We start from the raw sequence: 12,469 nt of genomic DNA on the forward strand, positions 1-12,469 counted from the left end.
ACCCTTTCGCTGCTTCTTGGTAATGAGATTCTTTTTCTCCTTAGAGCAGTTTGTTTTCGCCATTTCTTGCAATTTCGATAAACTTGATCATGCATGTTGTTGTTCTTCTTGTATGCTCTTTGAGGGGGATTATATAATGAACTTGATCTTTAGACACTAAGATGAGAACATGCTGGATTTAGGCAGTAGAAATTTGTGGGTATATATATATTCACAAGGGCAGAGACAAGTCCCTTGAATGTGGCTTTCAATTTGCAGAAGCAAAACCATGTGATAAGACTAGTTTTGGTGGTTGGCATGTCAAGCTCATGTTTGTTTTATATATATGTAAGTACAGTTTTAAATCCAAAAAACAAGTCTAATGAATAACATTGTGCATTCCCTGCTTGAGCTTGCCAGATTGGTTGTGAATGTTCTGATTTTATATGCAAAAAGTAGCATATGCATTTAATTGTAGGATGTGAACAACTAAAGAAAAATCACATGACTAGAATCTTTGAAATATTTCTCATAGATAAATATATATTTGTACACTTTTGTGGATCAATTATAGAACCAAAACAAAATCATATGTTTTAGAAGCTGCAGATTGGTAACTGTTGGCTTGTAACAGCTTGAAGAGAATGTAAAGATGATGAGCAGCCAATGCTAGCCATGGATATCAACAATGCTTTCTCTACATCTTTAGTCATACGCCTTCGTATTAGATCAGTTATGTATTCCATAAAGCCTGAATCACATGGCAGTATGAGAGGACAGTTGCTTGTCAATCCAAACTCTTCTTCTGCAAGCTCGAATAATTCTTTTACAACATCATTGTTAAGATATTCCAAAGGAAGCACAAAGCGTTTTTGATCAATCGAGTACACCACAAAGTGACCATTCTCAACTGGGTATGATGTGCTACAACTTTCTGCATCCACTATCTCACAGGTGGTTCTTGGCATTGTGATTCTTTTCCGCCTAAGGGAAGCCAGCTTCTGCCATTTCCTTGCCAGTTTGATAAGTTTCTTGGCACTGATCATCTTGTCAATTTTGCTTTTAAGATGGTAGAAAAAGGAAGGCTCTATTCTTAGAACACTCAGTTCTAGTTTTTGATATGCAGGAGGTAATGAAATGAGTTGATTATATATGTACAAAGCCAGAGGCTGTTCCTTAAATGAAGGCTCCTAAAGCAATGTAACATGGGAAGCAAAACCATGTGATGAGCAGATGTTAAAGGGGCAGGCATGTTTGTTTTTGTTTGGCAATCTAAACACCAAGGTGGAGCATAGAAGGTGAATCACACAAGACATATCATCTTCTGCAGAGTGATCTAACAACAAATGGGTCCCAAATACCAACAAACCCTAAGAACCACAGAAACTCATTACAAATTACTGTCAATACCATTATCTACTTAATGGTTTTTGCAAGTTGGCAGAGTGTTGCTTGCTTGATTTCTGTACATAAATATCGCAGAACCGTGTGTTAGACCTAACATGTCGAAGAACTGCCTGACAAGAGGTAGGAAGAGGTGGCTCCCAGGTTCCTACTTGGATAAGATTGGAGTTCTTAAGAAATAATAGAAAACCTTATTCAAAAAATTGCTGTATAATGTTATCACATTTTTATAGAGAGTTTATCATTATTATTGTGTTTAATTTCTACTGCTAATGGCCTAGACTATTCAGAGACTGACTCAAGAAACACAAGTAAACTTTAGGCAATTGTCATACAGTAACTGATGGTAGACTATTATCCCATACATATTGTATTTGGAAATTGGAAAATAACTAATATTGTGCAAGCAAACATAAATTTTAGCTCACAATGCATAGATTATTCCCTAAATCAAGCAGCGGCACAGGTTGAATTTTTAAGCAAAAGAGACCTTTGGGTTTTATAACACTGCGCGCTTGAGTATTTCTGTGGGTATCTAGAGGCAATGGAATCTGGATGCTTATATATTCACAAACACAGTGAAAGAAAAGAAGCAAAACCATGTGATGAGTAGATATGAGGGGCTGTCATACACCTCCTTTTGTTTTAATAGTCAGCGTATCAAGGGAAGCAAAGAGGAGGACTTCATATATGACATGTCTTTCTGCTAAATGATTTTATTTAAAAATGGCTCCAAAACTTCTCATCTCATAATCAGAACTCAGATATAAGCCACAAAAATAGAAGATAAGCCGATAAAAGCTTACAACATGAGCTGAAAGCCCTTCAAGAAAGTTGATTATTAGCTAAATGTTGGTTACAGTGAAACACAACTTCTCAATGTAGGGGAAAGCATTTGTAATTTACAAAGCAGGTTTTAGCCTTCCTCCATTGATTCATTACAGGGTTGCAGTTAGCTTATGTCTTTCAGCTTTCCATGGAAATGAAATACCGATAAGTGCAGCAGGAAGCAGTAATTGACAGGCGCAACTGTTTCTCAAGACTTTTAGCTATAGCTTGTTGAATTGAGTTGATGATGTGCTCCATCAAAGGTGCTTCACATGGTAATGTGATAGGTCCGTTACTTGGCAACCCATACTCTTCTGCAGATAATGCTAAGAGCTCTTTGAAGACCTCATTGTTAAGATAAACTAATGGAACTACAAAGCGCCTTTGATCAGAAGTGTAGAGAACAATATGACCCTTTGCAGCAGGCACTGAATATGCACTAGAGCAGCAGTTGATCGCTCCTACTTTCTTTGATTTACTGGAAAAACAAATCATTCTGGCATTTCAAAGAGACTAGAAAAGAAATAATACTTATTATATGGAAGCAAGTTCTTTATAATATATTCTATTGCAGCCGAATGAGATCAACACATTATCCTCAATTCTGTCCGATTATCAGTTGGAAGCTTATGAAATACAGCAAGAAACAAGAAACAAGTGAAAAAGGGTATAATTACTATAGGAGAGGATCTAAGAGTACGGTTATGCACTAGCTATAGCTAGCTTGAATACAAAAGGGAAAATGGTCAAGTTGATTTATACCATCAAGAACAGATACAAACAAGTTGCGAACATACAATAATAGAAGTAAAATTCTGTCTTGAATAAGATAAACCTTATCTAATGATTTCTAATGCGTAGAGAAAGAGCGGCGAAGCACACATCTATATCCAAACGAGACAAAGTGAACCCCAAACCCCTCCTTGGATATTTCACATGCTGTCAAATGCTCTTAGTGAACGATGAGCCATATTTGTCTTGATCATAGAATATTAGGGCCTTATCCAGCAGAAACGGATCCAATCTTGGATGCCTTACTTCTAAGAATGAGAGATTCTCTTACTCTTGATTCAGTTTGTCCCTTTAGCACCTTTTTTTTTTCTTTATAATAATTGGAAAAATTATTATCTAAGTTAATTACTAGTCCTTTATTTTGAAAAAATTTATTATTTAGTCCATTTATTTTTCAGTCCATAAATTATTTATGTTGACCCCGTGTAGCTCAAAATGAGCATTGATTTTGATGATAACAAAACTCAAAGAGAATCTATCTAACCCAACTTCAAAGTGATGTGTAGATTCTTTGTCTTGTGCATAAAGAACCTTTCAAGTTGTATCTAAGGAGAAAGGATACTCAAAGGCATTTCAAAACAAATCCAAAATGAGAAAAGGACAAGACTATGGAAGCCAAGACTCAAAGAAAAGTTATGAAATGCATAGTTTGAGTCTTAGATCTATTATGAAAAGAATGGATGGGAATTTAGTCATATGGAGCTCAAAAATAAAATTTTATTTTCTGATTACTTTTTCTCATCATGACCTTGGACACTACTACTGAAACATTTTTTAAGGTCTAAATCATTTTACATTGCAAGTTGAGACATGCAGCTGTTGACTTAGTTTGCTAACTGGTTTGCCAAAATTTTTAGTTTGCTAATGTGTTTGCTAAAAACGTTAGTTTACTAACCAGTTTACTGACTGCTACCAAAACTTCATTAGTTTGCTAATTGATCAAAGCTGCTCAACTTTGCACAAAAGGACAAAATAACGGCCATTTTGTCTTGGGCAGTGTGTATAACGTTCCAAAAGGGTTTCAAACGGTCTAAAATGATTTGGGACTATAAATACACCTTCCTTACTTCATTTTAATTTGATGAAAACTTACATTTGAACTCCAACATTGATTTTTCATTTATTGCTTTCATTCAAGAGCTTTAAAGATTTTGAGCTATCATTGGCAAATCAACTCATCTCTTCTTTATAGTTTGATTTGTATTGAGTAAGCATGAGTGTTACAACATTAAATTGCATTTAAGAGAGGTTGTACAAGCACCTATTGAAGCTTGAGAGAGAAAGTGCTTGTGATAGCACTTGTGGAGGTTTCAAGCTACCTTGGTAAAAGCTTGGTGTTGAAAATTTGTAAAGGGCTTTTGGTCTCTTTCCTTCAAAAGAGCAAATAGTGGAGAGAAGACTCAAAGAGGGTTCTTTGAGAGAGTGGATGTAGGCTAGTTAAGCCAAACCACTATAAAAATCATTGTGTTTGATCTCTCTAACCTTGACCTCCTTACTTTTGTGCAATTTAAAATTTTTCTTGTTATACATGATATTGAATGTTGGTTTAATAGATTGAATTGATTAACTTGAGAATATATTGAGTGACATGAGAAATTAGTTGTATATTGTATGATGCATGTTTTGTTAGATATTACCATATACATTGATTGAGGCTTGAATTACAACTTAGTAACTCATTGTTGAAACACATATCACTATCATTTTGTATAGAGAAGCATCTAGTTGAACAAAGCCACAATTTTTCATTAGGCTACAAGCAAGGGCCGAAAATTGTTAAAGTCCAATTCACCCCCCTCTTGGACTATTTTGGGACAACAAATTGGTATCAGAGCCAGTCTCTCTTGCTTAGGGTGTTACAACCTTAGAGTGATCCATAATGGCTGGTTCATCTAGTAATACTGCCGGTATACTTGCACCATTAGCTGAAGGCTACTCAATCACTAGACCACCACTCTTCAATGGCATTAATTATTCATTTTGGAAAGTAAGAATGAGAAATTTCATACATTTTGTAGATATTGATGCTTGGAGAATTATTAAAAATGGTCCATATGTTCCTCAAAAGAATGGTCCAGGAACTACAAAAGTTTCAAAACATGAAGATGAATATGATGACAATGATTGGAAGAAAATTTCTATAAATGCTAAAGCTATTAATATTTTGCATTGCTCACTTGACCTTAATGAATATAATCGTGTTTCAGGATGTCAATCTGCTAAGGAAATTTGGGATAAACTTGAAGTCACTTATGAAGGAACTGATGTCGTCAAAGAGTCCAAAGCAAACCTTCTTATCCGAGATTATGAGCTGTTTGAAATGAGGCCAGGAGAATCAATTGCAGATATGAGCACAAGGTTTACCGATCTTGTAAATCTTCTCAAAGCACTTGGTAAAAGATTTGAGAAAGCTGAACTTGTGAAGAAAATTCTTAGATCACTTCCAAAATCTTGGGAAGCAAAGACTACAGTTATCCAAGATACCAAGGATTTTAAAACATTCACTTTTGATGAACTCATTGGCTCTCTCATTGCACATGAGATGGTATACAAGAAAGATGAAGTTGAAAATGAGCAGAAAAAGAAGAAAAGCATTGCTCTTAAGTCAAACAAAGATGAAGATAAGAAGAAAGGAGTTGCATTCAAAGTTGACTCAAGTGACAACTCAAGTGCTTCGAGTGAAGATGATGATGAAATGGCTATGCTTGCAAGAAAATTTAAAAGAGCTTTCAAGAAGGGAGGAAGCAAATACAAGAAATTCTTGAAAAAGTATACTCCCAAGGATAAACACTTCAAAGATTCAAAAGAAGAAATTGTATGTTATGAGTGTCACAAACCTGGACATATCAAGCCCAAATGTCCACTACTCAAAAAGAAGAAAGGAAAAGAAGATAGGAGCAAGAAAGCTATGAAAGTAGTATGGAGCAACAGTGAAGAATCTTCAAATGATAAATCAAGTGACAAGGAGGCTGCTCTTCTTTGTATGATGGCACTTGAAGAGAAAGTCGAGAGTTCACAAAAGGAAGAAGAAAGTGACAATGAGGTAAATTCTTATGAATCTCCTAATGTAGAAGAACTTGAACTTGCATTTGCTAGAGTATATGATGAGTATAGAAATTACAAGAGAAAGTGCACTAAAATGAATTTAGAGATTGAATCATTGAGATCACAAAATATTGCCATGTCCAATGTGCATAAAGAAAATGAATTTTACAAAGGACAAATTGCCTTGTTTAAAGAACTAGATTTAGAGTTGAAAATCTCAAAAGAAACTTGTGAAATGCTCATTGAGAAAAATAAAGTTCTTGAAGCTAAAGTATAGTTCTTGACAAATGATTTGGCTAAATTTACAAAAGGAAAAGAAACTCTAAATGTACTTATTGGAAATCAAAGAATTTCAAATGAGAAATATGGAATTGGTTTTGATGGTTTCATGAACTATGACAAGTATAAGAATTATTTCATTAAAGTATCTACATCCTCTTTGCCTAATGTTAGATGTTATTATTGCAATAAAAGAGGTCATATGATTAGTTCTTGTGCACTTAGGAAAGGCCATCTTAAGGTAAAGAAGGTATGGGTACCAAAGGGAACCTTACCTAAGGTCACTAACCTTCAAGGACCCAAAGTTGCTTGGGTACCTAAAGCTCAGTGATTAAATTTCAGGTTTGTTTCAAAGGGATGAAGGAAAGTGATAAATGGTATATAGATAGTGGTTGTTCAAAGCACATGACCGGTGAAAAGGACAAGTTTTCAGAAATTACAATGAAAGATGGAGGATATGTAAAATTTGGAGATAAAGGGAAAGGAAAAATAATTGGAAATGGCACAATTGGAACCAAACCTTGTATTAAAGATGTATCGCTTGTTGAAGGTTTGAAATACAACTTGCTAAGTGTAAGCCAACTGTGTGATAAAGGTTTTGAGGTAAAGTTTACTTCTTCTCTATGTACAATCAATAACTTAGATAATGACACATTGTTCATTGCAAATAGATCAAATAATGTTTACTTGCTTGACATGAATAATTTTGAAACTAATCATGATACATGTCTAGTATCTCTTGATAACTCTAGTTATTTGTGGCATAGAAGACTGGGTCATGCAAGCATGCATACACTTTCAAAATTGTCTAAGAAAGAACTTGTTAATGGTCTTCCTAAGATTAATTATGAAAATGAATTTCAATGTAGAGCATGTGCACTAGGAAAGCATTCTAGAGCATCTTTTAAATCTAAAAATATTGTGTCTACCACTAGGCCACTAGAATTGCTTCATCTTGATTTATTTGGACCCGTATCTCCTACTAGTCTTGGTGGGAAGTCATATGCTTTAGTTATTGTTGATGACTATTCAAGATATACATGGACATTTTTCCTTGCTCACAAAGATGAAACTTTTGAAAAATTCACCTCTTTTAGTAAAATGGTTCAAAATGAAAAAGGCTTTTGCATCTCATCTATAAGAAGTGACCATGGAACTGAATTTGAAAATCATTTATTTGAGAAATATTGTGATAAATATGGAATCAACCATAATTTTTCAGCTCCTAGAACACCACAACAAAATGGGATAGTAGAAAGGAAAAATAGGACTTTGCAAGAAATGACTAGAACTATGTTGAGTGAAAATAATTTGCCAAAGTACTTTTGGGCTGAAGCTGTTAATACATCTTGCTATGTGTTGAATAGAGTTTTGATTATACCAATTTTGAAAAAGACCCCCTATGAGCTATGGAAAGGAAGAAAACCAAATATCTCATATTTCAAAGCATTTGGTTGTAAGTGCTATATTTTAAATAACAAGAAGGATAACTTAAAGAAATTTGATGCTAAATCCGATGAAGGAATCTTTCTTGGGTATTCAACAAAGAGTAAAGCCTATAGAGTGTTCAATAGAAGAACTTTGGTTATTGAGGAAACTATTCATATTTTGTTTGATGAGACTAACCCTTCTATTAGAAGGAAAAATGCTTGTGATGATAATAATGAGCAGGTTTTTGGAAAAGAAAATATAATATCAAGTCAAGAAATGGAACAAATTGATGACAAAGATGAAGAAACTCAAGGAGAAACTACAATAGATGTCCATGATGCCAATGAAGATCAAATCAATGAAGAAATGCCAAATTTGGAAGAATTACAAGTAAATGAGCCCCAACATGAAGATTTACCTAAAGAATGGAGATTCCATAGAAATCATCCCCAAGAAGACATTATTGATGATCCATCTCAGAGGATGATGACTAGAGCACAATTGAGAAGATATTTTGGTAATGTTGCTTTTGTTTCACAAATTGAACCTAAATGTTTTGAAGATTCTCAAAATGATGAAAGTTGGATTCTTGCCATGCAAGAAGAACTAAATCAATTTGAGAGAAATAAAGTTTGGAATTTAGTACCTAGACCAAAAGATCATTCAATTATTGGTACTAAATGGGTTTTTAGAAACAAAATGGATGAAAAAGGCAATGTTGTTAGAAACAAAGCTAGACTAGTGGCTCAAGGCTACAACCAAGAGGAAGGGATTGATTTTGATGAAACCTTTGCTCCGGTTGCTAGAATTGAAGCTATTAGAATGTTGTGTGCCTTTGCATGTTACAAGGATTTTATGCTTTATCAAATGGATATCAAGAGTGCATTTTTAAATGGTTATATTGATGAGGAAGTGTATGTTGCACAACCTCCAGGCTTTGAAAATCATGAGCATCCAAATCATGTTTATAAACTTACTAAAGTTTTATATGGTTTAAAACAAGCTCTTAGAGCATGGTATGAAAGGTTTAGTAAATTCCTTTTACAAAATGATTTTCAAAGAGGCAAAGTGGATACAACACTTTTTGTTAAGAAGCATCATAATGATATGCTCATTGTGCAAATTTATGTTGATGATATAATTTTTGGTGCTACTAACGAATCTCTTTGCAAGAAATTTTCTAAGATTATGCAGAATGAATTTGAAATGAGCATGATGGGTGAGCTCACATTCTTCATTGGACTTCAAATTAAGCAAATGAAAGATGGCATCTTCATAAATCAATCAAAGTACAACAAGGATATGCTAAAGAAATTTAAGATGGAAGATTTGAAGAGCATGGGCACTCCTATGAGTTCAACAATTAAAATGGACAGTGATGAAAAAGGTAAAGAAGTAGATATCAAGCTTTATAGAGGTATGATTGGCTCTCTTTTGTATCTTACTGCATCTAGACCAGACATACACTTTAGTGTTTGCTTGTGTGCAAGATTTCAATCATGTCCAAAAGAATCCCGTCTAAGTGCAGTTAAAAGGATTTTTAGATATCTCATTGGCACACACTCAATTGGTTTATGGTATCCAAAATGTGAATCATTCAATCTTGTTGGTTATAGTGACTCTGATTTTGCTGGAAGTAGACTGGATAGAAAAAGTACTTCAGGTACTTGTCAATTTCTTGGTCTTGCACTAGTTTCTTGGCACAGTAAGAAACAAACTTCAGTAGCTTTATCTACAGCTGAGGCAGAATATATAGCTACTGGTAGTTGTGTTGCTCAAATTTTATGGATGAAACAACAATTGGAAGATTTTGGTTTAAAATATAATCTTGTTCCAATTAGGTGTGACAACACAAGTGTCATAAACTTGATCAAAAATCCAGTCCAACATTCAAGAACAAAACATATTGAGATCAGACATCACTTTATTAGAGATCATGTTCAAAATGGAAATATTAAAATAGAGTTTGTTGCCTCTGAAAATCAACTTACTGACATTTTTACAAAACCTCTTAATGAAGAAACCTTTTGTAGAATTAGAAGGGAAATTGGTATGTGTGAAACACTTGCTTGAAATTTAAGTCATAATAATTTCATGTTTTTACATCTTGTTTAATGCGTGTGTGATCTGCTGTGATATAAGTTTGCTAAGAAATTTCTAAAGAATATTAGCTAACTTGTTTGTGTACTCGTAAAATTAGTTTACTAAGTTGTATGCTAATATTGCGTGACTAAAATTAGTTTGCTATATCGTGTACTGTTCAAATCTCAAACCAAAACGTGATTGTGCTTGAAATTCTCTGCGTGTCCAGCTATGCATTTATCTTCTCACATTTGATATCACATTCTCAGTGCTGTGTCAGACATGTAGAAATATTTATTTGTGCATATAAAGATAGATAGACTTGTTTAAAATAAAATAAAAAAAAGGGAGAAAATAGGTTCAGAGAAAGTACACTGAAGTAGAAAAAAGCGCGGGACTCAAGAGAACTTAAAAACCTCTGCCACACGAAACCATCACTCTCTCTCTCCTCTGCTTCGGTTCACGACACCGCCAAAACAAACCCATTCTCTCTTTCCGGCAAAATATACCCTAACCCATCAAACTTCTCGTCTCTCATTTCCTCTTCCACTCTTCACTCACCGAAAAGCCATTATCAGATTTCTTTTTTTTTATGGCTCGCGCCAAACGAAAGTCCTCTGTTGCTGCGGCTGCTTCGTCTTCCTCCTCAGCCTCCGACGATGTCCCTGTCGCCACATTGCGAAAGAAATTGAAAGGGAAGAAAAACTTACATGCATCGAAATCAGCTTGTGAGTCTTCTAAACCATCCAAGGGTGTCAAACCCACTATATCGATGCCAGAAAAGAAAAAGAAGGGACAAAGGCAAGGGATTGATACCCAACGAAAAATGCGTGCTGCAAAATCTTCGGGCTCAGTGGATAAAGCACTGTTGGATTGCAAATTCATCAAATGGGAGTACTTTAATCAGGTAAACTTTCAATTCAAAGAGCTTTTTGAGTTTCAAGGATGGATGGATGTGTGTGAATGTACAAATGGGTATTACCCTAGGCTTGTTCAAGAGTTTTATAGGACTTTGAGAACAGTTGATGATGAGGACAAATTTGAGATAGTGTTGAATGACAGTGTATATGGTGTCTCTGTTGAATTGATAGCTACGGCTTTAAATTTGCCAAATGATGAAAATAAAATTTTCACACATAAGGATGTTGCTAGGGTGGCAGGATTTAATTTGGTTGAGTTTGAAAATGAAGTGTTTCCTGTTAACACTGCCGCAAATGAAAAGTCCACTAGCACAAAAGCCCTTCAACACATCAAAATCATTCACAGTATGGTGAACTACATTTTCTCATCCTAAACTGTAGCTATGGTTATTTGAGTCACCTGGACATGTGTATTATGTGGCACATTGTGAATAAAGTAAGGATGAATTTGGCTTACTTGATTTTCAAGAACATGTGCAAAGCTTATGGGATTGGAAAACTGCCTTATGCACATCTTTTGACTTTTGTGTTTAAAGAGCTCAATGTGAATGTCTCTAAGGAAAACTCTAGGACTGATTTGATTGTGCTCAGAGAAATCCACTCTGACACTGATGGAAGAAAGAAAAGGTTTAAAAAGGGTGGTTCTTCTTCTGCTAAGGTTGGCTCTGATTCTGCTAGTGAATTTTTTACTGAGATTCAAGGGCTAAAAGTTGCTGTTAATAATCAATTTAGTTCAACCCATCAGTCCATTGAACTATTGCGAAAATATGTGGATGTGGTTGACTACAAAGTGAGTCACCTGCTTACTCAAAATGAGGAATTGAAGAGGCTAATTATGGATCTTCAACAGGCCAAGGAAACTGGTGTTCCAACTAAAGTTGAGGCTGCTACTCAAGTCTTTGCTGATAAGGGTGAAAGCAATAAGGTTGGTGAGTCTCCTGCTGCTATGGCACAAGAAATTGACCAAGTAGCTGAACCTGAGCTTGAACCTACAGTAGAAGCCCCTGTTGAGCATGCTAGTGACCAGGTCATTGAACCTGAAATTGGTCCTGCAACTGGTATACCCACTGAGCATGAAGGTGAAAAAGTTGTAGAACATGAAGGTGAGTTACCTGTTGAACCTCCAAGTGCACCACCTGTTGAAACTGCTACTGCCCCTATACAGCAGAAGAAAGCTTTTCTCAAGGATCACAAAGAGAGTGCTCCAACTCAACTATCTGCAGCTGCTGCCCTTGCAGCCACGAAAGGTAAGAAACGGTACAAGTCAACTATGTCCAACCCATATCAGACACTAGCTGCTGCCCTTCAACCACCATCTGATGAAGATGAGTCACCGAAGGATGATCAATTGGCTGACCAAGCACCTCAGCCTCCTGTTATTAAACTCCCTAGGAAGAAGATGGTGCCTTCCAAATCCACTCACAGAAGTAAAAGACTTAAATAGCATCTCATCTGGATTTTTAGTTTACTATCTGCATGATTAGTTTACTAGTCTGTTTGCTACTATTGGTTTTTAGTTTGCTACTGTTTATCCTACTGCATTTAAATTTGGGCTAACATGATTTCTTTTGGTTATGTTCTCCTGTTTCCTTTTTTATTGATGACAAAAAGGGGGAGAATAGGATGGATATGATGGATATGGATATGTGAATATGTGTGTGAATATGTGTTGATACTTGTGTTGATGGATATGAATGTGTTCATACTTA

General features: G+C 35.2%; 1 protein-coding gene and 1 non-coding gene across 2 annotated transcripts; both read right to left on the bottom strand.

The window, feature by feature from the left end:
• Window positions 1-177: 177 nt before the first annotated feature.
• On the bottom strand, window positions 178-1,623 carry LOC110671358 (auxin-responsive protein SAUR63-like). Its single transcript, XM_021833796.2, has one exon. The coding sequence runs from the start codon at window positions 1,023-1,025 to the stop codon at window positions 576-578; it is 450 nt and encodes a 149-aa protein (XP_021689488.2). The 5' UTR covers window positions 1,026-1,623; the 3' UTR covers window positions 178-575.
• A 420-nt stretch (window positions 1,624-2,043) lies between these two features.
• Window positions 2,044-3,253, bottom strand: LOC110671328 (uncharacterized). The gene is made up of 2 exons (XR_009144824.1): window positions 3,047-3,253; window positions 2,044-2,689 (listed from the first exon to the last, which is right to left on the bottom strand). It is a non-coding gene; the product is annotated as an uncharacterized LOC110671328 (transcript).
• Between the last annotated feature and the right edge of the window lie 9,216 nt (window positions 3,254-12,469).

This window comes from Hevea brasiliensis, chromosome 16 (genome assembly GCF_030052815.1).
Source record: "Hevea brasiliensis isolate MT/VB/25A 57/8 chromosome 16, ASM3005281v1, whole genome shotgun sequence".
In the NCBI taxonomy this organism is placed as follows: domain Eukaryota; kingdom Viridiplantae; phylum Streptophyta; class Magnoliopsida; order Malpighiales; family Euphorbiaceae; genus Hevea; species Hevea brasiliensis.

Excerpts from the sequence above, each read along its gene's own strand:
- LOC110671358 (XM_021833796.2), bottom strand. The coding sequence starts at position 1,025 with ATGATCAGTGCCAAGAAACTTATCAAACTGGCAAGGAAATGGCAGAAG.